General features: G+C 43.6%; 2 protein-coding genes across 7 annotated transcripts in view; one reads left to right on the top strand and one right to left on the bottom strand.

The window, feature by feature from the left end:
• The first annotated feature begins 1,681 nt into the window (after nucleotides 1-1,681).
• Nucleotides 1,682-23,579, top strand: ZNF18 (zinc finger protein 18). 5 transcript variants are annotated; one of them, XM_058431623.1, is made up of 8 exons: nucleotides 1,682-2,248; nucleotides 2,296-2,651; nucleotides 7,964-8,432; nucleotides 9,708-9,897; nucleotides 10,310-10,398; nucleotides 16,526-16,610; nucleotides 17,321-17,428; nucleotides 22,276-23,579. In XM_058431623.1, exons 3-8 carry the CDS (start codon nucleotides 8,046-8,048, stop codon nucleotides 23,061-23,063), a joined length of 1,647 nt encoding a protein of 548 aa, XP_058287606.1. In that variant the 5' UTR covers nucleotides 1,682-2,248; nucleotides 2,296-2,651; nucleotides 7,964-8,045; the 3' UTR covers nucleotides 23,064-23,579. The 5 variants fall into 5 exon arrangements, with proteins under 5 accessions (XP_058287606.1, XP_058287604.1, XP_031996009.1 ...); XM_058431621.1 differs by having other exon boundaries at nucleotides 17,318-17,428; XM_032140118.2 differs by lacking the exons at nucleotides 1,682-2,248; nucleotides 2,296-2,651 and adding an exon at nucleotides 3,387-3,471.
• Nucleotides 21,019-27,743, bottom strand: part of DNAH9 (dynein axonemal heavy chain 9) — a 370,372-nt gene continuing 363,647 nt past the window's right edge. The window contains exons 18-19 of one of the 2 annotated variants that reach the window (XR_009211125.1): nucleotides 26,264-26,552; nucleotides 21,019-22,158 (exon numbers count right to left, since the gene is read on the bottom strand). Coding sequence is in view for 1 of the 2 variants with exons in the window: in XM_032140114.2 (XP_031996005.1) it covers nucleotides 26,325-26,552 (228 nt within the window). In the remaining variant the exon portion in view is untranslated. Of the gene's footprint in view, nucleotides 22,159-23,542; nucleotides 26,553-27,743 lie in introns of those variants that run through there. The other variant, XM_032140114.2, reaches the window with a different exon arrangement.

Below are 27,743 nucleotides of genomic sequence, written 5' to 3'. Positions count from 1 at the left end.
TTCATGCCTTTTCCTAAGGTGCCAGTTTATAAAGAAATTATTAAACTTCAAAGTGTCATTTTCATATCAGGAACCATCTACCAGGATTAGAGTTCTCAACCTGAGGTTTTTGTAGGTTCCAAGGTTGGGTTTCAAGGCTGTGTTAGCTCCCTGAATTTGAGTGCAAAGTGTTGTATGTAGATGTGTATGTGCATTTTTCTTGGGAAAAGTTTTAGCTTCCATCAGATTCACAAAGGAGTCAGAACCCAATTAATGGTTCTTCCTTGGGTGCTGATCAGCTAAAAGCGAACACATTGAAGATAAAACTCCTATAATCTTCCCCTCTAAACCACCTTATCTCTTGACTTTCTTAGAAGCAGAGCACATTGATGTTGGAAGCAACACCCAATGAAGGTGTTCCTCTAAATGTGCCTGGTTAGCCATGCTGTCCTCAGTAACTCAAAGCAGCACCATCAATCACATGAATGTTAGAAACGTCCAGCTAGGTGCCATGGCTCATGCCTGTAATCCCAGAGCTTTGGGAGGCCGAGGCGGGTGGATCAGTTGAGGTCAGGAGTTCGAGACCAGCCTCGCCAAACATGGTGAAACCCCATCTCTACAAAAAATACAAAAAAAAAAAAAAAGACTAGAAACTTCCACCTATGTCAGGCTGAAACAGTAGTTTCACACACAGGATCTTGTTCAGTCCCTGGGACTTAAGAGAACATGTCGAATCCCTTTTCCACTGGTCATTTTTCAGGTACGTGAAGATGTAATCCTGTCCCCGCATCAAGCTTTATTTCTCCAGAGGAGATATCTTTAATTCTTGTAAACATGGGATAGGTATAGGACATGTTATGATAATGACAGCTCTTAACTTTATTATTAATTTTATTTCCATAGGTTATTGGGGAACATGGTGAGAGGTGACAGCATGCTGGCAGTCCTCACAGCCCTCGCTCACTCTCGGTGCCTCCTCTGCCTGGGCTCCCCACTTTGGCGGCACTTGAGGAGCCCTTCAGCCCACCGCTGCACTGTGGGAGCCCCTTTCTGGGCTGGCCAAGGCTGGAGCTGGCTCCCTCAGCTTGCAGGGAGGTGTGGAGGGAGAGGCGCGAGCGAGAACTGGGGCTGCATGCGGCACTTGCGGGCCAGCTGGAGTTCGGGGTGGGCGTGGGCTTGGTGGGCCCCGCACTCCGAGCAGCCGTCTGGCCCTGCCATCCCCGGGCAATGAGGGGCTTAGCACCCAGGCCAGCGGCTGCGGAGGGTGTACTGGGTCCCCCAGCAGTGCCAGCCCACCAGCGCTGCACTCGATTTCTCACCGGGCCTTAGCTGCGTTCCCACAGGGCAGGGCTCGGGACCTGCAGCCTGCCATGCCTGAGCCTCCCACCTCCTCCATGGGCTCCTGTGCAGCCCAAGCCTCCCCAACGAGCACCACCCACTGCTCCACGGCGCCCAGTACCATCAACCACCCAGGGGCTGAGGAGTGGGAGCCCGTGGCACGGGACTGGCAGGCAGCTCCACCTGCAGCCCCAGTGCAGGATCCACTGGGTGAGGCCAGCTGGGCTCCTGAGTCTGGTGGAGATGTGGAGAACCTCTATGTCTAGCTCAGGGATTGCAAATACACCAATCAGCACCCTGTGTCTAGCTCAGGGTCTGTGAATGCACCAATCGACACTCTGTATCTAGCTGCTCTGGTGGGGCCTTGGAGAACCTTTATGTCTTGCTCAAGGATTGTAAATACACCAATTGGCACTCTGTATCTAGCTCAAGGTTTGTAAACACACCAATCAGCACTCCGTGTCTAGCTCGAGGTTTGTGAGTGCACCAATCGACACTCTGTATCTAGCTGCTCTGGTGGGGCCTTGGAGAACCTTTGTGTCGATACTCTGTATCTAACTGATCTGATGGGGAGGTGGAGAACCTTTATGCATGTAAACGCACCAATCAGCGCCCTGTCAAAACAGACCACTCGGCTCTACCAATCAGCAAGACGTGGGTGGGGCCAGATAGAATAAAAGCAGGCTGCCCGAGCCAGCAGTGGCAACCCGGTCTCGGGTCCCCTTCCACACTGTGGAAACTTTGTTCTTTCACTCTTTTCAATAAATCTTGCTACTGCTCACTCTTTGGGTCCACACTGTTTTTACGAGCTGTAACACTCACCGCGAAGGTCTGCAGCTTCACTCCTGAAGCCAGCGAGACCATAAGCCCACCAGGAGGAACGAACAACTCCAGACGCGCCGCCTTAAGAGCTGTAACACTCACTGCGAAGGTCTGCAGCTTCACTCCTGATTAAGAGCTGTAACACTCACTGCGAAGGTCTGCAGCTTCACTCCTGAGCCAGCGAGACCACGAACCCACCAGAAGGAAGAAACTCCAAACACATCCGAACATCAGAAGGAACAAACTCCGGACACGCCGCCTTTAGAACTGTAACACTCACTGCGAGGGTCCGTGGCTTCATTCTTGAAGTCAGTGAGACCAAGAACCCACCAATTCCGAACACGATGGCAGCTCTTTTTTTTTTAATACTCTCCTCTTTGCCAGTTGCCCAAGATGGAACACCCAAACTTTGACATGATACTTCCAGTAATGCAACTTAGTATCACAAGTTGACTGTCGTGGCCCAGCACAGGATGGCCTGGAAACCGGCCACACTGGACGCTGGAGAACGGGTAAGAAGGCCTTGGCCATTACAAATGGTGTGGAACTGAGCCGAGGGAGGGGTAGTGAGAAGGGAGAGAGGGTGAGTTGTCTGAGAGACAATGAGGTCAAATCAGAGGATTCAGCCATTGTTGGCGTGTGGGAAAGGGAAGGACAAGGGAAGAGTTAGGGATGACATTTGTTGAGAGAGAGAGAGAGAGAGAGAGAGAGAGAGACGCAGGTGCAAAGAGGATGGCACCAGATTCAACCAGCCCCAACGGAATGGGGAGAAGTGGGAGAGGACCCAGAGGATGCAGAGCTGATGAGAGTGGGAGAACCAAGACAGAGGAAGAAGGTTGGGGCAAATCAAGTGTCTCAGGGAGGCCAAGTGAGGCAAGAACGGAAAGGAGGAGAAAGGCGGCGGTTAAGAATCAGGGATAATGGCAGAGCGTTGCAGCTCCGGGTGTGGGACTGGGCGGAAGGGTTTGGGAGAGACAAAGAAATGATCTTTGAAGGCCTCACAGTGCTTGGCCGAGTGCCTGGCACAGAATAGGCGCGCAATAAATGACGGGTGAGAAGTGAAGGAACTCAGGAACAGTGATTAGTGAGTGAGTGACGAAAAGAACGGAGGATGGCGTTGGCTCGGCAACCGTACTGCCCTGTCGGCGGAGGCTCCTGGGCCGAAGCGCCAGAGAGAGGCGGGGCGTCCCCGACGGCCAATAGGAGCTTCGGTATCCGCTCCGCCCCCGCCCCTAGCTCCGCCCGGTGCCGCACGTCGTTCGCCTGCCGCCTGAGGCGCGCGCAGCCACCCAGCTCCCGGAAGTGCGCCCGGAGCCGGCGCCGCGGGCGGAGGTGAGCGCGCGTGCGGGGCGGTCCCGGCCTCCGGCCGCTCGGGGTCAGGCCCTGCGCTATCTGCGTCCGCACCTGACTCAGCTGGGCCCCCCGGAGCTGCGGAGTGGCCAGCGGGCTCCCGCGCCCATGCGTCTGGGAGCGCGCGGGGGACGTGGCGAGTGCGGGGCCGGGGCCGCCATGGCTGGGAGTAGACCCTGGGTGCGGGGGATGTGTGAACCCCGTCCCGGCTCTGCGTTCCTGCGCCTCTGCCACCCGCGGGACCGGCCGGGTCTCTGCACTGGGACCGAAAACGGGCTTCTCCCCGCTGTCTTCCCCTAAGGGCTGAAAATGAGTTTCGGGAAGAGGAAACCCGATGGGATGATGCCTGGAGTCTCCCCCTCTCTCATCAGAGTGCAATCGGCATTTGGGGGGCGCATGGTGGAGAATACGTATCCAATGAGCAGCGCTGCCCTGGCCTGGAGCACTAAATGCCAATTCCCCCAGCTGCTTGTGACAACCAGAAAACGCTCCCACAAATCACGAGACGTTGGCAGTTGTCCCCAAAGCAAAGGCTTTAGAGCTTCCTGGGTTAATCTGGCTGCCACTTGTGAGCCTCGGAGTTTCCTGATCTGTACACCAGGGTAATTGCGGGAATTAGAAATACATGAACCGAGCCTAATAGTGAGCCGATACGTAGTAGGTGCTTAACAAATGGTTACTTATATATGTAACCATGTATGTAACCACGTGTGTGTATTACACCTAGAATGCACATTTAAAAATTCATTCTATTTGTTAAAGGTTTAATAACAGGTATAACAGATAACCTTATTTTTTTTCATAACTAATGGCAGTTCCTCATGAGGTTATCGGAATATAAACTCTCTATTATTTTAATACTCTATAATTTAATTTTGAATAATCGAGACATTTTTCCTACACACTACCTGGGAGTATAATATTACTAACAAATATTTAAGTATTTTATAAAATCTGTAGTTTTTCCAAAATGTCATTTCTCTTAAATATTGTCTAAACTGCTATCTTAATTTAGGAAACAGATAAATTGGAGTAAGTTTACAGGTCGGTATCTTGCTATCTAAAATCTTGCCACTTGTTATTTGAAACTCTTGAGCCAAATAGGTTGGATTTACGAAGCAAGGGATTTTTAAAAATATATTTATTCATTTTTTAAGATGTTATTTGAAACTGTAGGTTTACCTCTGGGCAATGCTTTAGCTGCTTTCCAGGTGGTTTGATATGCTGTTTTCATTGTCACTCAGTATGAAAACATATTTTAATTTCCTTTGTGATTTTTTTCTTTGACTATGGGTTAAGAGCATTATTTAATAATTTCCATAAATTGAGATTTTCTAGTTATTGTTATTGATTTCTAATTTAATTGCACTGTGATCAGAGAATATATTCGAACCCAGGAAGCTCTAAAGTTTTCCATTTGACCTTTCTGGTTTTTGTTTCTCTTGTGTTCCTTTTCTATCAGATATTGGGTTTTTGAGTATTTTTTGGTATTGCTTTAATGGCTTTTTAGCAATACCGCTTTGTGTAATAGTTTTAGAGCTAACTTTAAGATATCAGTCATTTGAAAATTATGCATATAGTCTATTTTGATGAATACTCTTTTTGCACTTGTATGTATACTCTGCAGTTCTTGGGTCCAGTGTTCTGAAAATGTCAATTAGAGCAAGTCGGTTGATAGTGTTCAGATTTTTTGTATTTACTGACTGTTTTTTTTTTTTTTTTTTTTGAGACGGAGTCTCCCTCTGTTGCCCAGGCTGGAGTGCAGTGATATGATCTTGACTTACTGCAACTTCCATCTCCAGGTTCAGGATGTTCTCCTGCCTCAGCCTCCTGAGTAGCTGGGATTACAGGTGTGCACCACCATGCCCAGCTAATTTTTGTACTTTTAGTAGAGATGGGATTTTACCACGTTGGCCAGGCTGGTCTTGAACTCTGACCACAGGTGGTCCTCCCGCATAGGGCTTCCAAAGTGCTGGGATTGCAGGCGTGAGCCACCACGCCTGGCCTGGGTTTTTTTTTTTTCTTGCAGTGGTGTGATCTTGGCTCACTGCAACCTCTGCCCCCTGGGTTCAAGCAATTCTCCTGCTTCACTCAGCCTCCCTCATAGCTGGAATTACAGGCGTGCACCACCACGCCCGGCTAATTTTTGTATTTTTAGTAGAGGGTTTCGCTATGTTGGCTGGGCTGGTCTCGAACTCCTGACATCAAGTGATCCACCAGCCTTGGACTCCCAAAGTGCTGGGATTACAGGCATGAGCCAGTGCGCCTGGATCTGGGTTTCTTTTTAAGCAAAAAATAAATTTAATGAGGACCACACAAAAAACATTTGGTATTGGATTACAGTTGACCCTTAATTAAACAACACTGGGTTGAACTGCAAGGGTCTATTTATACAAAGATTTTCATCTGCCTCTGTGACTCCTGAGACTGCAAGACCAACCCTTCCTTCTCCTCCTCCTGTTCCTTGTCCTCTTCACGCTACTCAGTGTGAAGATGATGAAGGTGATGTGACGACCTTTATGGTGATTGACTTCCACTTAGTGAATAGTAAATGTGGTGTCTCTTCCTTATAATTTTCTTTTCTTTTTCTTTTTTTTGAGACAGAATCTTGCTCTGTCGCCCAGGCTGGAGTGCAGTGGCACCATCTCAGCTCACTGCAAGCTCCACTTCCTGGGTTCACTCCATTCTCCTGCCTCAGCCTCCCAAGTAGCTGGGATTACAGGCGCCTGCCACCACGCCTGGCTAATTTTTTGTATTTTTGGTAGGGATGGAGTTTCACCATATCAGCCAGGATGGTCTCAATCTCCTGACCTCGTGATCCACCCACCTCGCCCTCCCAAAGTGCTGGGATTACAGGCGTGAGCCACCATGCCTGGCCTCTTCTTTATAATTTTCTTAATAATATTTTCTCTAACTTACTTTATCACAAAAATACAGTAACATGCAAAATGTATGTTAATCAACCATTTAAGGCATCAGTCAATAGGCGGCTAAGCTTTTGGGGAATCAGAAATTATATATGGATTTTCTACTGTGTGGGGGCTGGCGCCCCATCTCCCGCATTATTCGAAGGTTAACTGTAGTTCTTTTGACCTTGCTCTTTCCTTTCTTGGGCCCTTGAAAAAAATTGGTATTTCTTTTTTAGTTTTTAAATGATTTTCCAATGTCGGATAAATTATTTTGGTGAAACAGTAAGGATGAAGACATTGTTTCCTACACCTTAAGAAATAAGCAGCTACAAAAAGCTCGAGTATTGTACTGATCTCTGATTAAGCCAGATCCTCAAGTGGTGGGGTATCTTTTTTTAAAACTTGCTGTGATGAGTCTTAGGGAGAAATGATGACCACCAAATTCTTCATAACATTTAAGGATGTACCCAATAATCCTATATTATGATTACTTGCAAGAAAGTTAACTAGAAATAGTGGATGATCCTTTTTAAAAAATATTATTTGCCATTTAGTATTTCTCTTTTTACTTAGTTATGATCTGCTAAATTTTGATACCATTCACATAAAATAGTGATTATTTACATCAACACCATAGGAGTATTTTCAAGGTAGTCTTCTCAATCCTCTTTTTTTTTTCTTTTTTGTGAGACAGAGTCTCTCTGTCCCCCAGGCTGGAGTGCAGTGGTGTGATCTTGGCTCACTGCAAGCTCCGCCTCCCGGGTTCACGCCATTCTTCTGCCTCAGCCTCCCAAATAGCTGGGACCACAGGCACCCACCACCACGCCCGGCTAATTTTTTGTATTTTTTTTAGTAGAGACGGGGTTTCACCATGTTAACCAGGATGGTCTCGATCTCCTGACCTCGTGATCCGCCCACCTCAGCCTCCCAAAGTGCTAGGATTACAGGCATGAGCCACCACGCCCGGCCTTCTCAACCCTCTTTAACCCCAAGGTTGAAAGTGTCGGGTATGACACTTGTTTTTTTCATAAATTCTCAAATAGACCTATTTCAATATGGCACTCAAAAGATGTCTCTTGGAAATTTCATTACACCTTTTTGGGAAGACTTAATTTGTTCTCTTTAATCTCCTATTTATTACGGAAGCATGTAGGCATTAGCTTTTATTCCTAGGGCATTAATATCTTTTTCCAGCTTTATTTTTTAGTATGCAGATATATAGATGAAGATGTAGAAGTGTTTTGTAGAAGAGCCGTTTACCTGGAAACCTATAGTGAAAATGTTTCATATGGTGCATTTTATTCTACATTTTGTCTGGACATTTGAAGACCAAGAAAGAACATTATAAAATGGGCAGGGAAATGGTGGCTATTTAGATACAGTATCAGTAGTTTGCTTTGTGGCTTCAAGTTTATAATCTTTCAAAATAGAATCGTGTATCCATTGAGCAATTTCAAAAGCTCCATAGTTGACCCCGAGGCTTCTCGGATAGGGCGTATGAATTTGTTCTTTCTGCAAATGTGTCCCCTTCCTCTGTGTAGCACTCAATCTCATTCCCTTTTTAGTGTCCTGGCGAAGACCTAGTTCTTTCCGGAGACAATTCCACTTCAGAAGCACTTTACTTAAAAGGACTTGCCAGGCTGGACAATGCCCGTTGACTTGGGGCAGGCCCTAGGCCTGCTGCCATCACTGGCGAAGGCCGAGGACTCCCAGTTCTCAGAATCAGATGCTGCCCTTCAAGAGGAACTCTCCAGCCCTGAGACCGCACGCCAGCTTTTCAGGCAGTTCCGTTACCAGGTGATGTCTGGGCCTCATGAGACCTTGAAGCAACTTCGGAAGCTCTGTTTCCAGTGGCTACAGCCAGAGGTTCACACCAAAGAGCAGATCCTAGAGATCCTCATGTTGGAGCAGTTTCTGACCATCCTGCCTGGGGAGATCCAGATGTGGGTGCGGAAACAGTGTCCAGGAAGTGGAGAAGAGGCAGTGACCCTTGTGGAAAGCTTGAAGGGGGACCCCCAGAGACTGTGGCAATGGGTAAGCAGAGGGTATTATGATCTGCGAGTGAAACACAGGGCTCCTCTCTGGTCCCATCAGGTGTATTGTCTTTTTTCTGATACCACTTATGACACCAAATGGGTGGGGCTTTTCACACCAATGGCCAATTCTCTGATTCTCTAACACCAGAAGAGTGTCCATCAATTCATTTCTGAAGCTAACTGTGGAGGTTCAGGGCTCAATCCAAGACTGCTCCTGTTCTCAGATGCCAGTCACAAGTCCCAGGGGCCACCTGTACTTCTGACAAATTGGCTCTAAATTCAGAGGTTCCCACAATCTCTTCAAGTTTGAAAATTAGTTAGAATGACTCACAGAACTCAGGGAAGGATTTTACTTCCTGTTACTGACTTACTGTAAAGGATACAACTCACTAACAGCCCGAGAGAAGAGCTGCGTAGAGCAAGGTGTGGGGGAAAGGGCGTGGGGCTTCCATGCCTCTCCTAGCATGCTACGTTACCAGTACCTCCATGAGGTCACCAGCCTGGAAGCTTCCTGAACCTCAATGGTTTAGGGATTTTTATGGAGGCTTCACTACTTTGACACACTTGATATAGTCATTTGCCATTGGTGATTGAGTATCTCTAGCTGCCCTCCCCTCCTCAGAAGCTGGGTGGAGAGACTGAAAGTTCCAGCCTTTTAATCTCAAGGTTGGTTCCTCTGGCAACCAGCGCGCATCCTGAAGCTATGTAGGAGCCTAGCATAAACTCAGGTGTGCTTGAGAAGGGCTCATTATGAATAACAAAGCCTCTTCTTTCACCTCTGTCACTCAGGAAATTACCAGAGTTTTAGGAGCTCTGCGGGAACTGGGGACAAAGATTAAATGTGTATTTCTTGTTATACCACAGCTGGGTTCCCCCATACCTCACCTAATTCTAACACTCTGACTCTCAACACTTTTTAGCTATTGAGGATTGAGGGTAAAGTCTCCCAGCACATTCCACCTTTAGACTAGAATGTTTGAGAAGTTATTCAAAAGATGCCTGAGTTTTCATTGGTGGCGCATATCCAGTAGAGGCACATTAATTAGTGGCATGTCTTGAAGGTCTCCCACACCTGGTTCGGGCCTCAGCTTTTGGTGTCTTTTGGGATGTTTCTTTCCCTGGTTCCTGCTGGACAAGAAATAAAAGTTGGTTTTTTCTTTCTCTACATCCTTAGAAATTGTCTTATGATCTATTGTAGAGGGTAAGCTTTGTATCTTTTAGAGATCCTTACTCTGGATTCTTCAGTAATTACTAATTAATATATGGTCTCTAGATCAGTATCCAGGTTCTAGGACAGGACATCTTATCAGAGAAGATGGAATCTCCAAGCTGCCAGGTGGGGGAAGTGGAGCCCCATCTTGAAGTGGTGCCTCAGGAGTTGGGACTTGAGAATTCATCCTCAGGGCCTGGGGAGCTTCTGAGCCACATCGTGAAAGAGGAATCTGACACAGAAGCAGAACTAGGTGAGGATGGTGCTGTGTGGTGTTCTCTTGGAGAGATTTTGGGATTGTGATTAGTAGGCCTAAGTGAGTTGAAATGGTATGCTGCTCAGATTGGGGTATCCCTGAGTGGTTTGCAAACAGGTTAGACCTAAATAAACCGCTCTTGTTTGGAGAGTCAAAGTCTGTGTTTTAAACTGCTTTATGACTGGGCCAGACCATTTGGATTTTGGCTCTGAGGAAGGAGGTGGGAGAACATACGGGTGAGACTGGAAGGTTGGAGGGGGTTGGAGTTTGTCAGGGAGATAAACACAAGTCTTGAAATATAGATGGCAGTATAGGTATTGTTCTGATTTGTGAAGATGGTTGTCTGCGCCCTCTGGGGAGTGGTTAAAGCAGACATCCAGATTCTGAAAACTTCTTCTCCTCACTTCAGCCCTGGCTGCCTCCCAGCCTGCCCCACTGGAGGAAAGGCTGATCAGAGACCAGGACCTCGGAGCCTCACTGCTCCCAGCAGCACCTCAGGTGAGCTGAGGTACAAAAGTGATGAAAAGGAAACTTTTTACCTTTTATAATCTCGTCCTCCTGCCTCTCTTCACCCCATTCCCCATCCTGAGGAAACCTCTGATCTGCTGTCACCATATGTTAGTTTACTTTTTCTAGAGTTTTGTAAAAACAGAATCATGCCAAATGTACTCTTATCTTTGTTCTTATGCATATAATGTGTATATATATACATATGTATTTGCTTATTTCAGTGTATTCTCATTTTTTAAAACAATTTGATTTTGATGTGCCTTGGAGTCATTTTCACATTTCATTTAATTGGGATTCATTGAGTTTCTTAGATCTGTGGGTGTATGGTTTTCACTAAACTTGGAAAATTTTTGGCCATTATTTCTAAAGCATTTTTTTTCTGTCTCGCTTATTTCTCCTCTCCTTTAAGGACTTGGGAAATAATACCTGTGGAATGTGTATAATGATAATGTATATACAGGTATCAGAGCTCTTCAAGTTGTCCCACAGCTTACTGATTTTTTTTCTGTTTTTGAAGTCTTGGTGTTTTATTTTGGACAATTTCTGTATGTCTTCAAGTTCATTAATCTTTTCTTTTATAGTCTCTGATCTGCTGTTAATCTCATCCAGTATTTTTTCATTCTGTTTTTGAAGGCTTGGTGTTTCATTTAGGACAGTTTCTATTTTGATGTCTTCAAGTTCATTAGTCTTTTCATCTCACAGCATCTAATCTGCTGTTAATCTCTTCCAGTATATTTTTCATTTTAGATGTATTTTTCACCTCTAGAAGTTTGATTTGGGGCTTTATATCCTTTGTGACTATACTTAATATGTTCAGTTTTTTTCTCTAGCTTCTTGAACATATGGAATATAGTTATATTTGTATTAATATCCTTATCTACTGATTACTACCTGTATTGGTTCCGGGTCAATTTTGATCAATGATTATTCTCATTATGAGATGTATTTTCCTGCTTCTTTGTATGCCTGGTAATCTTTGTCTTTTTCATTTGTTTGTTTTGAGACAGGGTTTCACTTTGTCTCCCAGGCTGGAGTGCAGTGGTGCAGTCATAGCTCACTGCAGCCTTGACCTCCTGGGCTCAAGCCATCCTCCTGCCTCAGCCTCCTGAGTAGCTAGAACTACAGGCATGTGCCACAATGCTTGGCTAATTTTTTTTTTTTTTTTTTGAGACAGGGTCTTGCTGTATTGCCTAGGCTGGAGTGCAGTGGCGTGATCTCAGCTCACTACAACCTCTGACTCCTTGGTTCAAGCAATTCTCCTGCCTCAGTCTCCTGAGTAGCTGGGATTACAGGCGTGTGCCACCACACCCGACTAATTTTTGTATTTTTAGTAGAGATGGGGTTTCACCATGTTGACCAGGCTGGTCTCAAACTCCTGACCTCAAGTGATCCGCCCAGCTGGGCCTCCCAAAGTGCTGGGATTACAGCGTGAGCCACCATGCCTGGCCTGCTTGGCTAATTTTTAAATTTTTTTGTGTCTTACTATGTTGCCCGTGCCTGGTAATCTTTGATTGGGTATCTGACACTGGTGGGGTGCTGTATATTTTTGTATTACTATAAATGTTCTTGAACTTTGCTATGGGGTGCAGTTATTTGCACACAGTTTGTTACATGGCACCAGAGAATCATTTAGTCTAGTATTATTTTTTCCATGCTAAGGCATTTCCCTTCTGAGTATTCTGAGTAATCTGATGCCCCTTCATATACCAGGTTTTCCACTCTGCCTGGTGGAAATACAAACTGTTTCCAGCACTGTGTGAACTCACGGGGTTGTTCCCTCTGATTCTTTTGGGTAGTTATTTTCCAGACTTTGCAGGGACGCTCTGTAGATCTCTGGAGCTTTCTCTTTATGCAGTTTCCTTCTCTCCGATTTTTCTACCCTGTTGACTCTAAGCATCTTGGCATTTCCAGACTCTGAGCTCCTTCTGCTCAACTCAGGGAGGCTGCCTGGCTCAGCCTGGGTTTCCCCTTCTTGGGCTGCTGCCTGGATCCTCTGTCTAGGCAGTAAGTTTGGATAACTAGAGCTCACTGAATTTGCTTTCCCACTTTGAGGGATCTTGTTCTGCTCTGCTTGTGTAATGTGCAATGTCTGAAAACTATTGTTTCATCATTTTGTCCCATTTTTAGTTGTTTCAGGCAGAAGGTAAATTCAACAGTTCCTAATACTTCATTTTTGCTGTACATAGAAGTCTCTGGGACAGATTTGTGTTGATATGTAGTTAACAATTTTGAAAAGTTGAATTTTGTAAAAATTTTTTTTTTCACGAACCTATACATCTTAATTAAAACATTTAAAACGTTGAGGGAACTCCTCTTGGGACTTGCCTTGCAATCTGCTGTAGAGTGAAGATGAAAATAGAGAAGGCAGTAGGTAATGCTGTGTTTCAGACCAGGGTCTGAACTTCAGCTCTCCAGGCTCAGATATATAAAAACTAGAATACCAATTTCATAGTTTACTCTGGGGGAAGGTGGATGGGGAGGTGGCAGGGGAGAGAAATATCTTTTTAGTGAATCAAAGGTACCCTTCTGCCTGCTTTCAAGGTGCCCGGAAACCAAATTGTTAAGCAAGATGTTGCTTGGTGAAAAAGATTTGGGTGTTCTGTGGAATATGTCAACCAGGCTTGGAGGATTATTGTTGTTCCTATAGTAGGTACAGAGTATCCTCACCTGTTCTGGATAACTTAAAGTCAAAAGATTTAAAATGCTCATCAGCACCAATTTGTTTTTTACAACCGTATTTACATATATGTGTGTGTCTGTATTTCCTTACCTTCAGATGATAACTAGTTAGCAACCATTTAAGTCAAATGAACGAAAGTTGTCCCTACCCAATCTGAATATTCCCTCCAAACTAACAGCAGTTATTTGCATCAGAAAGACTTTGATATTTAATGGAATCCTTTGGAAGTAAAAGGAATTTTTAAATTAATCACTCCCTCTAATCTCTTAAATAAGTGAAGAACTTCATAAATAATGCCAGAATAATGATATGGTATTACTACCAGTACACAGGAGTTATTTCATTAGTAGAAACCATGACTCAGTTGGAACCTCACATAGACTCCAGCAGTACATTTACTCACCTTCCTCTGTTTTCAGACTTAAAGGAAAGGAACAGCGTGTAACTCAGTGCAAGTCAGTTGTAATACCTTATAAACCCACAAGATGGTGCCAGTTCCACACAAAAATAGAATTTTCCCATCAAATCCCTTGTGTCTGTCTTTCAGGATAGAAAGTTAGGTTTTTCCGTCTCTTCTGCATATGAGAAAAAGGCAAGCTGGCTGCCACTGGCATCTTGCCTCTTCAGTAGGAGGTTTTATTCGAATGTACCCGGCTTCTTGGCAGTTCCTTGAGTAAATTTGTGTCTTTAAGCTGGAGGTACCCTGTTAGTGCTCCTGAAGCAACTTTTCTGGTTTTTGAATGAGCTGATTTTGACCCTTGGGGGTTTTGGTGGCTGTGTCCTTTTCTGCCTTGTACTCTTCTTGGTAGTTACTGTTCTGGTGTTCATGGAATAGATCCTGTGTCAGCAAGCCAGGCAGCCAGACAGATATTACTGTGCTTGGCATGTGCATCCTTTTCTTTGCTAGCACTGAAGCCAGGGTCCATGTGTTCCGACCACAAAGACTAAGAACTCCTGTATTCAGCAATATTTGCTCAAGTGATTATTTTCAGGAGGTTGTTAAAATAGCTGCATTCACAGAAGATTAACCGAATAAGCTGCTAGCTGTTTATACTTTAAAAATTAAAAAATTAAATTAAAATTCACATTAAAAATGTGGTTATAGTTAATAGTTGACTATGTAATTAAGTATATTGAGGTCGCTTTTCAGCTTCTTATCCTTCCCACCCAAAAAAGTCCAAACCCTCTTTCGTTTGTGTGTTTGGCTTAGCACCTGCTAATTGAACAGTTTTTGGTATCTCTTTTCTCCTTGAGCCATTTCCACTTCCCTTTGATGTGCTGGTGAGCAGACTTGACTTAGGACTGAGAGTGTCTTAGTCCGTTTTCACACTGCTGATAAAGACATACCTGAGAATGGGCAGTTTACAAAAGAAAAAGGTTTAATTGGACTTACAATTCCATATGGCTGGGGAGGCCTCACAATCATGGTGGAAGGCAAGGAGGAGCAAGTCACATCTTTCGAGGATGGCGGCAGGCAAAGAGAGCTTGTGCAGGCACACTCCCATTTTTAAAGCCATCGGATGTTATCTTATTCACTATCATGAGAACAGCATAGGAAAGAACCGCCCACTTGGTTTTATCTCCCACCAGGTCCCTCTCACAATACGTGGGAATTATGGGAGCTACAAGATGAGATTTGGGTGGGGACACAGAGCCAAACCATATCAGAGGGTGCCTTCCCCGAATAGTATATTGTATACAGTAGGAGGATGACTTTGTAATTCCTCTCCTCATTTCTGTTCCCTGAAGCCTGGCTATTCATGTCTATCCACTTTGGGGTTTCTGAAAGTGTGCAGAATCCCTTAATTCTCTCTGCAAACCCTTGGGGTGAGACTGGGAGACTGCATGTGATGGTAATAATATATATTATCTACTGAGGACCTATTTGCTAAGGGCTTTATTTCACCCTGGTAACATATATCAAGTGCCTCTTCTGTCCTGGACAGGGTCTTGGGAACTGGGAAGGTATTATACAATGGAGAGTACAACACAGTCCTTTTCTCATGGAGCTTACATTGCTAGTAGAGGCAACAGTTAATCAAATACTTACATGTGTGCATATACATTTGTACATACACATAAATATTTAATAAATGGATAAATGCTATAAATAAAAAAGTACAGTGTGCTATGAAAACAGGTGATACTTGCATTATTTATCTCAAACCTCCCAACACTTTTTTGAGTTCAGTGCCATCATTAGATAAGGCCTGAAACTCCGGAAGGTTAAATAACTTGCTCAAGGTCACACAGCTAGAAAGTGGCAAGGTTGGGACTTAAAACTCAGTATGTCTGACTCCAAAAAATGGGCTGCTAATCCCTCTGCTATACAATCTGAGTTTCTAATAGTCAGCTTCTTGGTGGAAGACTGAAATTTGAATTCATGAAAGCAGACCCTAGCTATATGGTATTCCCAGTTTTGAGTCTCTAGTCTGTCATTTCATAGGAAAAGCAGGGCTTCTTTTGGAGATTGGGACACCTTGCTCCAGAGAACCTACCAGTTTTCCACTCTCTGGGAAGAAAACTGATTTAATGTTAGACTCTAAATGCAGAACTATGAGATATTTCAAGTATGGCTATAACATCTCTCTCTTCTCTGAATATACCCATCTTTGTTTCAGGGTAAAGCTTACAATGCAGTTGACTCTTAACTACATCTCACTGATTTGCACTTGCTTTTCCAACAGATTCCTTTTTAACTTCTTTCTTTTGCTTTTTGAATTTCCTGATTTTTATTAAATAGTGGGACCATCAGGCTCTTCCTCTTCAAAGACCTCTAGTACAAGCACTTGAGTTAAAAACAAAAACAAATAGTACCGGCCAGGCGAGGTGGCTCACACCTGTAATCCCAGCACTTTAGGAGGCTGAGGTGGGCGGATCACGAGGTCAGGAGATCGAGACCATCCTGATGGTGAAACCCCATCTCTACTAAAAATATAAAAATTAGCCAGGTGTGGTGGCATGTGCCTATAGTCCCAGCTTACTCGGGAAACTGAGGCAGGAGAATCACTTGAACCTGGGAGGTGGAGGTTGCAGTGAGCAGAGATCGCTCCACTGCACTCCAGCCAGGGAGACAGAGTGAGATTCCATCTAAAAAAAAAAAACAAACAAAAAAAACCCAAATAAAAACAAATAGTATGGAAAAGCCTCCTGCCCTCTGTATGTTCTCCACTTTTAAATAATTCACCTGAAAAGGTGCAGAATGTAAAGCCTAGATGTTTTCTCACCAAGGAAAGAAACACTGATATAGGGACTGTTGTTTTCCCTTTGGCCTCTTTGTCCCTTGAACCACTCTGCTGGAATTTCTCAGGTCTTGTGATGGCCAGGATCCTACGGCACGTTTCTTTCTTCTCAGCTTTCCTTTAGGCAGGGAAGGCAGGTTCAAACACCTTCACTGGAGTCATGGTATTGTATTTTTTTTTTTTTTTTTTCCAGGAACAGTGGAGACACCTGGATTCCACTCAAAAGGAGCAATACTGGGATCTCATGCTGGAGACCTATGGGAAAATGGTCTCAGGAGGTGAGGGCGGCGTGGGTTAGCCTGATGGAAGGAGGTAGAAGGACTGGAAAACTGTGAGGCATTTTCCATGCACTTATAGAGACATCTGCTGAACTGAAAATCGCCAGGTGAAGGAAATCGTTAGGGACACAGTTGGGAACTGGGGCAAGTTGGAGCTAGCAGAATTACAGTAAGAACTTCCTTGTATTGAAAGTATTCAGTGTGCCGGGAACTGTTTGTGGGTACATTGCACGGAGTAACTTCTTTAATCTGTGAAATTGATGATGGTATTCTCATTTTAAGCCTGATGAAAGTGAGTGTTAGATCAAATACTTACCCACTGCCACATAGCTCCTAAGTGGGCTGAGTTACAATGGAACTCAGTTGTGGCTGGCTCTGAGTCCATGCTCTTTTCTACTAAACCACACTTGTCAACCAACCATTGGTGGGATCCCCATCATGATTCTCACACCAGCCTGCCAGGTAGTCTACAGACCTTTCTGTCCACCTGCCTAGACTCTTGTTTTCATGGCCTTTACCATCTGTCAAGGTCATTCTGTGAGTACTGGTGTCTTACAAGCTCCACATGCTGTTCTAAGGTGAGTTTCTGCAAGTGTCCAGAGCCTTCATATTTTCCCTCATGCGTAGGGTTCTCCTTTGAAAGACACAGCTTGAGCTCCCAGTCTTCCCCATTCATCCAGGCCCACCATACATCTTTCTCTCTATAGCAGGCATTTCCCATTCCAAATCTGACCTGACTAATTCAATAGAATATGGGGAAGAGCTGGCAGGACTATACCTTCATGTCAATGAGAAGATCCCAAGACCCACCTGCATAGGTGAGTAATCGTTCATTGGTCTGGAATCATTTCTGACTGCCTGTCATTAAATTGGAGGTGGTGAAGGAGGTCAGAGGAGGCACAATATTCTGTTACGTTGGTTATAACTAGCCATGATCTGACTGGTTTGATTTAACTATTGAGATTGAGTCTGCTTATCTCTGGCTATAGGGCTGTTGACACATATTTAACTGTGGAAGGAAGACCACATGTCAGACCTGCTGCCTTTAATCTTGTCTGTTGTTGTAGCTTTCTTTCTCAGAAAGAATTAAGATTTGCGCAAATTGAGACCAATACAAATAGAGTAGAATTTCATTGCAAAGGATTATGTAGCAGCCATTATTACCCTTCCTAGCAAGAAGTTAGAGTATCTAGACATAAAACAAACAGAAAAAAATGTTTTTTGTTTTGTTTTGTTTTTTTTTTTTTTGAGATGGAGTCTTGCTCTGTCGGTCGCCCAGGCTGGAGTGTAGTGGCGCAATCTCGGCTCACTGCAAGCTCCGCCTCCCGGGTTCACGCCATTCTCCTGCCTCAGCCTCTCCGAGTAGCTGGGACTACAGGCGCCCGCCACCACGCCCGGCTAATTTTTTGTATCTTTAGTAGAGATGGGGTTTCACTGTGGTCTCGATCTCCTAACCTCGTGATCCGCCCGCCTCGGCCTCCCAAAGTGCTGGGATTACAAGCGTGAGCCACCGCGCCCGGCGAAAAAAATGTTTTATCTAATCCCTATGCACCTAACATTTCTTAAAACAGCAGCATCAACAAATACTTCATATAAATAATTTATTTAAGACTAGGGAAGAAGAAATCTGAACTTGTTATCTTGTAAAATGTTCATTCTTTGCTTTCTACACTTTTTCTGAAACATTGAAGTTATGTAAAAACTAACTGCAAAACCTACACACACACATACACACACACATACACACACTTTTATATATATAGTAAATCCAAGAACCTTAGAGGAAGAAGAGGACCAAGGATGGGAATTATAGGGCAAGCCATTCTTTCTCCCCAGTGGCATCTAATTAATTATTTTCTTTTGCTAATATACGACAGAGAGAGCAATCATTAGCTGAGATATTTGATTTTAATTTTACGCAACATATTTATCAGGCTGTTTCACAAGAATTTCTTCTGGAAGAGAATTTTTCAAACTGCATTGCATAACCAATTAGTGAGTTGTGAAATCATTTGATAGAGTTACAACCAGCGTTAAAAAAAAAAAAGCAACAATAAGATTGAAGAGGAAGTATCAGATGTAGGGGTGGGTAGTGTTTCAGGAAATATTTGTTTAAAATATGTGTGCATGTACTGTTTCAATATAAATATATTGATTACTGCCTTAGCTTGGGCTGCTGTAACAAAATACCATAGACTAAGTTGCTTAAACAACAAACGTTTATTTCTCACATTTCTGGAGGTTGGGAAGTCCAAGATCAGGGTGCCAGCATGGTTTGCTGACCTCGCTTTTCTTGCTGTGTCTTCTTCACATAGCAGAGAGGGGGGCTGGGGAGAGGAGAGGCGAAGAGGAAGGGAGAGACTGGGAGAGGGGGAGGTGAGAGAGGGGGAGGAGGAGACAGGAAACTAATCCCATCATGAGGACTCCACCCTTAGGACCTCATCTAGACCTAATCCCTCCCAAAGGCCCCAGGCCCCATCTCCAAATACCATCATACTGGGGGCTAGGGTTTCAACATATGAATTTTGGGGGGATCACAGTTTAGTCCATAGAACTTATTGTGGGTTGTAGTCAGAAAAGGTTGAAAATATTGCTTTGGAGGTTGTTGCAGTAGGATTTTTTTTTGACAGAATTTAAGAGGAGTTTTGGGTTCATAGTAGAATTGAATGGAAGCTACAGAGATTTCCCATATAGCTCCTAGTAGTCTGATCTTATTTGCAATATATAGCTCACTATATTCCTACTCGTTTTGTGTTTGTTTGTTTTTCCTTCATCCCACCTCTGCTGACATGGTCCCATTAGATACCGCCTTTAACCAGATGTGAGGAGTCTACAAGGGTCATCCTGCCTTGACAGGCAAAAAAAAAAAAAAAAAAGCTATTATAGGTTCGTGTCTCTACAAAAAATGCAAAAACAAAACAAAGCAAAACAAAAAACCAGGCATGGTGGTGAGCACCTGTAATCCCAGCTACCTGGGGGGCTGAGGCAGGAGAATCGCTTGAACCTAGGAAGTGGAGGTTGCAGTGAGCCGAGACCGCGCCATTGCACTCCAGCCTGGGCAACAAGAATGAAACTCTGTCTCAAAAAAAAAAAAAAAGAAGAAGATATGTGGAAAGAGGTTTAGGAAGATGAATCTGGCAGCAACGTGTAGGACAGATAGGAAGGGAACACTTGGAGGAGAGAAGTCTGCAGGAAGCCAATGCAGGAGTCCAGCTGTCCAGGGAAGAGACCTTGAATAATTGTGGAAGTCACAGTAACCAGATGGGAAAGGCCTGGTTTGAAAAATACAACACTTTGCCAGTTTACCAGATCTGGACTCAGATCAGGGGCAAAGTCAATGTAGAGAGTGAATATGCTGTTATAGTTGACCATGTGGAAGAACAGCTCCTAGTTAAAACAGGTCAGCAGGGGGCAGTCTCAAAAAGCCATATACTTACCCTGCTAATAAAAATCCAAAGAATTAACGTTTTTAGTTATCTGGAAGAATATAACATGCAAGAATAGCTTTAAAAAAACGTTTTGAAAGAAGAATGTTTCATGAATATTAGATCTGAAAATATTAAGTCTGTTGTATTGTAAAGGTAAAAAAATCATTAAAATAGCGTGATTCTGATATAAACATAGATGCACAGATCAATGGAACAGAAAAGGGAGCCTAGAAAAGAGATGCTGGTCTGTATAAGAATTTAGCATGAGCAGGCCGGCGCGGTGACTCACGCCTGTAATCCCAGCACTTTGGGAGGCTGAGGCGGGCGGATCATTTGAGGTCAGGAGGTCGAGACCAGCCTGGCCAACATGGTGAAACCCATCTAACTACATTACAAAAATTAGCTGGGCATAGTGGCGGGCACCTGTAATCCCAGCTACTTGGGAGGCTGAGGCAGGAGAATTGCCGGAACCCGGGAGGCAGAGGTTGCAGTGAGCTGAGACCACGCCATTGCACTCCAGCCTGGGTGACAGAGCAAAACTCCGACTCAAAAAAAAAAAAAAAAGTTTTCAGGAACATGACAGATAAATGATTATTTTTGTTGATATAGAAAGAGTTAAAGAAAGTTGATAAGAAAAATGTACTTTCCCAGTAAAATATGGGCAGCAGTCTTCGAGTGTGAAAAATAGCTCATAAATGTGATAAAGATTCATCCTTTCATAACTTAAGAATCAAAATTTAAAACAATGAAAAACCATTTTTCATCCATCTAAATGGCATATGCTTAAAAATATTCAATATTTAAGTATTGAATACCCACTTCCCCCTCTGCCCAGTTTCACATATGAGAGGATGGCAGAGTTGTTCTGGAAGTTGGGTTGCCAGTAGGTATGAAGAGCCTTAATATTTATGCCTGTTGACATAGTAATTCTACTTTGAGAAATTCCTTTGAGGTATTGATGAGAAATGTGGGCAAAAACTTATGAAGAAAACTGCTGATCACAGCATTATTTACAGTAGCAAAAACACAATAAGCAAATTAGATTTCCATGGTAGGGGAACAAATTATATGTTTATTATGACATCTTCTTGATGGGCCATTACTCAGCTCTTTAAAATGATATTTATAAAGGCTTTTTTAAAAACAAGACAAAGTACCTTTGCCATTTGAGAGGAATATATTCTAAGGCTTTTATTTTATTTTATTTTATTTTTAGATTCAGGGACATTCTAAGGCTTTTTGATTTAACAAGTTCAGATCTAGCTCTCTAGAAGATGTCTAAATCCCTGGCAGACAATTGAAAAGACACTAATAAATGAAAGAGAAAGGTAAATGGCATCTTTAGATCTATATAGTTAAAATAATTTATAAAAGTTGAAAATCCTACCACCAAAATAAAAATGTTCTATTTGCATCATTAACTAGTATAACCAAAAACCCAAGTTACGATGAGAAAAACAAACTTCCAATTGCTAGTGTGATTTAATAAAGGGCATGTAAATACTAGATTCAAGCACAGATCAAGGGATTCGCTTTTATAGTACAGCCTTGCTGCATTGCAGCTGTGGTAAAATGACATGTGCATTTCACAAATTTTGGGCGTCTTACTGAATGGGAGAGGGAGACTCTATATTACATTGATTAATGCCACCATTCACAATTAAATGCTACATAGCTGGATATAGAACTATATGTACAATATGACACAAATTATGTCAGAAAATAGCATATACCTGCATACATATAGGTTAAATTAAAAAGACTGAAAGGAAATGTATGCTCATAGTTGTTATCTCTGGGTAGTAAGATTGAGGCGGATTTGGTTTTCTTCTGTACATATTTCTCTCTCTTCAGTTTTTTTTTAGTTACCATATTTATATTTTATATATAATCAGATAAAAATCATTTTAAAAGCAGTAGTTGCCTATAATATACTTTTTTCCTGGTCCTTAAGAAATACCTGTGGCTTTTTTTATGGAGTGATCACTTTATGAGTACTCCTGTGTTGTTTAAAAATCCTCAGCTCCAGAGCTGAACCATTTAGCCTTGAACCCAGGACAGGGGAAGTAAGTTTGAGCATTTGGGCCGTATGGTAGTTTTCTTCCTCATTTACTAATGCCCTAAAAAAAAAAAAAAAAAAAGAAAATGAATGTTTTATGATGACCCTCTCTTTGACATATGAGTTAGAAAACAGGGCATAGCACTTGAACCATTTCAAATCTTCTTTCTTCTTTTAGGAGATAGACAAGAGAATGACAAGGAGAATCTAAATTTGGAGAATCACAGGGACCAGGAGCTCCTGCATGCTTCCTGTCAAGCTTCAGGAGAAGTTCCTTCTCAGGCTTCCTTGAGGGGCTTCTTCAGTGAGGATGAGCCAGGATGCTTTGGAGAAGGAGAGAATCTCCCTGGGGCTCTGCAAAACATTCAGGATGAGGGAACAAGGGAACAGCTCTCTCCTCAAGAAAGGATTTCTGAGAAACAACTAGGTCAGCATTTGCCTAATCCTCATTCAGGAGAAATGTCCACCATGTGGCTTGAGGAGAAGAGAGAGACCTCCCAGAAGGGGCAGCCAAGAGCCCCCATGGCCCAGAAGCTCCCCACCTGCAGGGAGTGTGGGAAGACCTTTTATAGGAATTCTCAGCTTGTTTTTCACCAAAGAACTCACACCGGAGAGACATACTTTCAGTGCACCATCTGCAAAAAAGCCTTTCTGCGGAGTTCAGACTTTGTGAAGCATCAGAGAACTCACACAGGAGAGAAGCCCTGTAAATGTGACTACTGTGGGAAAGGCTTCAGTGACTTCTCAGGATTGCGCCACCACGAGAAAATCCACACGGGAGAGAAACCCTATAAATGTCCCATCTGTGAGAAAAGTTTCATTCAGAGATCAAACTTTAATAGACATCAGAGGGTTCACACAGGAGAGAAACCTTATAAATGTTCGCATTGTGGGAAAAGTTTCAGCTGGAGCTCGAGCCTTGACAAACATCAAAGATCCCACTTAGGAAAGAAGCCCTTTCAATAGCCAGTAACCAAACTCTTTCCCCATTTCTGTCTCCTAGCCTATTAACAAAAATACTCAGCTCCATCAAGAGGAATTGTGTCTCTGAGAGGATACCCTTGTTCATCTCCTTTTTTCATGGATTGGAGAGGAGAGAATCTGGACATGGCTTTGGACTTGGAGGATATCTTGGATTGGATTGCACAGTGGCTTAAATTCTTGATTCTGCCTCAGGAGAAAGAATAGTCTTCATGTTTCCACTCATCCTTCCTTTGGACCCATTGGGTAAAAAGTCTAAATTGCAGATCCAGTTTTAGAAGAAGTGCTTTCCGGGAAGCATTTAATGGGATTAGCTGTAGTCACTGCTTATGGGAAGAACCTCAGATCAGCCCCTTAAAATGGGTTCTAGAGCAGGTCTTCTGGTCCAGAAGGGGAGAAGCATAGAGGGCCCGTGAGCTCACATGTGTTCTTTGTCATAGGGGTGAAAAACTAACTTCAAGTGTCTCTTGTTTGAAATAAACTTAGCAGAGTCACTTTCTATCTTGTTTGTTCACTGTGTGTTTGACTGTATTTCAAAGCAGATTATTTCATAGAAGACCCTAGGCAGTTGAGCTCCAAAGTCAGCCCCTATAAACCTCAAGTTCATAATGTAGCAGAACAGTAATAGGGAAGTCCTAGGCTAATGTTCAGATGATCAGAGCTTGGCCAGTGCTGGCAACACCTTTATCTCAGGTAAGTTTGTTTTTGGTGTCCTCTTTCTGAGCCAACCTTCCACTTGATCTCTTGCCTCAAGCTGCCCCTCTTTCTCCTGGCATCCCACATGGGCTGTCATTTTTGCCAAAGTGTGCTCTATGCTTTAAAATTACCTTTGTTATAATCTCGTTTTGTCTGTGAGTGTTAGGAAGAAATCGATAGTATTGATCTAGTTTATAATACTGTCTAGCGGTTTATTAACACATGTATCTAAACTGTCCAATTGTCCTTGTCTTCACAAGTTACATGCCTCAAAGTGTCCTGCCTGTGTAGTGAGACTTCCCCCTCCCACCATCTTCCACCTCCTTCTTTAGGCCTGATGTTTTTTTTTTTTTTTTTTTTTTTTTGTGAGACAGAGTTTTGCTTTGTCGCCAGGCTGGAGTGCAGTGGTGCAGTGGTGTGATTTCGGCTCACTGCAACCTCCTACTCCCTGGTTCAAGCAATTCTCCTGCCTCAGCCTCCTGAGTACCTGGGATTACAGGCACACGCCACCAAACCCAGCTAATTTTTGTATTAGTAGAGATGGGGTTTCATCATGTTGGCCAGGATGATCTCGATCTCCTGACCTCGTGATCCGCCTGCCTCAGCCTCCCAAAGTGCTGGGATTACAGGTGTGAGCCACTGCGCCTGGCCTGCCTGATCTTATTATACTACTATGGGTGAAGCTCAGGAAGGATGATGCTAATGTGAACAGTTATCTCCCTGAAAACAGATTAACCTATAGTCAGGAAACTGCAAGAGCATTAATAGTTGATGGGAGAGGAGGGACAACACCCAAGCTGGAGTTCCTGGCTTCCAGCAGTAAAATTTATTAACTCCCTTGTATCATGAAGATGAGAAGGCCCCACTTAGGGGGTGCAGGAACCGCAAGGAAGAAAGCAGGAAAATCATAGAGGAATTAGCATTAGATTCCACATTTTGTATAGCAGAGATTTATAGGATGATGGGATTTGAGGTTTTAAATCACGAGTTCTCAAACTGGCCTCCAGACCAGCAGCATTGGCAATTTGTTTAAACTTACTGAATCAGAAATACAGAAGGGCGGGTCCCAGCAATCTTTGTTTTAACAAGCCCTCCAGGGGATTCTGATGCCTGTTCAAGTTTAAGAACCACTGTTCAAAACACTAATCACAAAATTAAGTTTCTGCAAGGTTAGGAGGGAATAATCACAGAAGGAATACTGGGTCCTCCCATACTTTTCTTACCAAACAAGCTGCCTCATAGAGCTTTTTAAAACTCATCAAAACTGTTAAACCCATTGGACTTCCAGTGAAAATTGTTCCACAGAGGTAAATCTAGAAAACTTTTAGATTAAAAAGCTTTAGAATGGCCAGGCGCGGTGGCTCATGCCTGTAATCCCAGCACTTTGGGAGGCTGAGGCGGGAGGCTGAGGCGGGCGGATCACCTGAGGTCAGGAGTTCGAGATCAGCCTGACCAACATGGTGGAACCCTGTGTCTACTAAAAATATAAAAATTAGCCAGGCGTGGTGGCAGGCGCCTATAATCCCAGCTAGTTGGGAGGCTGAGGCAGGAGAATTGCTTGAACCCAGGAGGCAGAGGTTGCAGTGAGCAGAGGTTGCACCAGTGCACTCCAGCCTGGGTGACAGAGCAAGACTCCATCTCAAAAAAAAAAAAAGCTTTAGATTAAAGGTTTCTTCTTGGCTTCCTCCTCTTAAATGATTGAAAGGATGATGGAGATACTTCCTGTTTACTTGTTCACGTATCCACAACAAATAATAGGTGTTACATTAAAATGTATTGAGTGGATGCATGAATTAATGAAGGATAAATATCAGTATACACATCCCTTATCCTCTACAGCAGGGATCAGCAAAATATGGCCCATTTCTTGTTTTTGTAAGTAAGGTTTGTTAGAATGCAATCACACCCCTTCATTTACTGATTATTTATGGTTGCTGTTGGTCTACCATGGCAAAGTTGCAAAGTTCAAACAGGCATTGTGGCCTGTAAATCATAAAGTATTCACTAACTGGCTCTTTGTGGAAAAATGTTGGTGACCCCTGCTCCAGGGTAGTGTTTCTCAAACTATAATGTGCATACAGATTTTCCAGAGAGATTGTTAAAATGGAGATTCTGGTTCACGGTATGGGTGATGCCGATACCACTGGTCCAAGGACTGCGTTGGGTAGCCTGGAACAAGAGCACCTACGATAGTGTTGCGTAACAAGGTCAGGGCCCAGGTGTTTGTGGCTTATTTCTCTTGGTCTCCACATGATCATTTATGATTCAGCAGCTCTCAAATCCTGGGCCAGACACAGTTGAAGAGTAAATCATCTTATTAAGAAAGGTTTAGCTTATGAAATTATCCTCCCTTGGTTCCTGGGCCCATATACCTCCAGCTCAGCCTCACCTTAGGCACACCTCTCCAAGTTCCCTAGAGGAATTCTACAGAATTGTGAGTGCTCATGGTTTCTTACTTTTCTAAGTGTCTGTGGTCACCCTTCACCCACCTGTCCCTCTGGGCAGCCTCCAAGCCCAGCTTTTTTATTTTCTCGGTGGCTCTGCAGGATGCTACATCTGGAGAAGCAAGGCTACTCCAGCCAGAACCCACTTGGATGGGTTTTCCTTAGTCTTCAGGTTGAAAGTCCACACGTAGGTGGGTCCCCGCTGACTAGTCTTGTACACAGGACAGGAATAGACACTGCGGCAGTCCTGCTTATCTGCAGGAATGGCCTTGATGAACATCACAGGCATAGGGGGTGTCAGATCCTTCAGCTTTGCCTCTGTAATGATCCCAGCCTGAGGATAAAACATGAGAAGAGGCACCTTAGATCAGATCCAGAGCCCAGCCAACCAGCCTTGCTCTTGTCAGCAGATCCGAGGGAGGAAGGACTGGGCTGGCATGGCTGCCTTTATACCTGCCCCCTTCCAGGTTTTCTCAGCAGCCTGTGATGGAATGCATCTGATATGTAGAAACACGTTTCTATTTTTCTCAGCCTAAATCAGGTGAAGCAGAGTCCCAAAAGCTATTATTTATCATATACAAATGAATGCCTTTGGAGCTTGATTCTCCCCTAGTTTGTTTTTTCATTAATTCATTTCATGAGCATATCGAATGTGTATATTTGCCAGATGTCAGGCTAGATGCTGGGGATTTAAAGATGACTAAGACACGGTTTCTGCCAGCAAATGCTTTAGCTTCTAAGGCTTGTTATGTCCTGTTTCTGTTTCTTTTCTGTTTCATATGCAACCTCCTCCATCCTCTAGAGTAGAGAGAGCTGCATTCTATCTTTACTCATGTAATGTGGACCTGACTATTCTGTAGCTTTCCAGATGAGGCCTCCCTATGATTTTCTGAGCTATTTCAATACACCGTACAGAGCAGTTTTTCCTACTAGTCCCGAGAAATGTTCTGCGGAGCCAAAGTCTCCCTTGGTCCAATAAATTTGGGAAGTAGTGCTTACCATATTCTGGACTTGACGTTTTACAACATAAACACTACCACACTGAAGACAAGTAAGTCCTAGCAATAAAGAAAACAGTTTATTTAACCTGGTGTTTCCCAAACTTATTTGACCACAGGACCTTTCTGTTTGCAACCTATTCATTTCCCATGGCACTAGTGCCTTACGGAACATACTCTGGGAAATGCTGATTCAGAGTGTTTCACAGATTCTTTGTGTCCATATGACTCTGAGGCCATTATGCCATGGACAAAGTTTGGTTTATTTGTGTGAAATTTATTTAAAGGGAAGGATGTACCTCTTCACTTCTTTTAGAGGCTGATGCGGTAAGGGATGGTGAGTTACAGAATTAAGGTAAACAATGGGGACCTCCTTGCCCCACAGAGTTGAATGTTTATGGCAAGGAATAGGAACAGAGGTAGAATCTCTTTTTTTTCCCCCATATACTGTAAAACCAATCCTTTTAAAATGTATAATTTAGTGGTTTTTGGTATGTTGACAGAGTTTTACAATCAGTATCACTGTC

Source organism: Hylobates moloch, unplaced genomic scaffold, assembly GCF_009828535.3.
Source record: "Hylobates moloch isolate HMO894 unplaced genomic scaffold, HMol_V3 SCAFFOLD_19, whole genome shotgun sequence".
Classification (NCBI taxonomy): Eukaryota; Metazoa; Chordata; class Mammalia; order Primates; family Hylobatidae; genus Hylobates; species Hylobates moloch.
The sequence above is the reverse complement of the archived record's forward strand: the minus strand, read 5'-3'. Positions and strand labels throughout refer to the sequence as shown.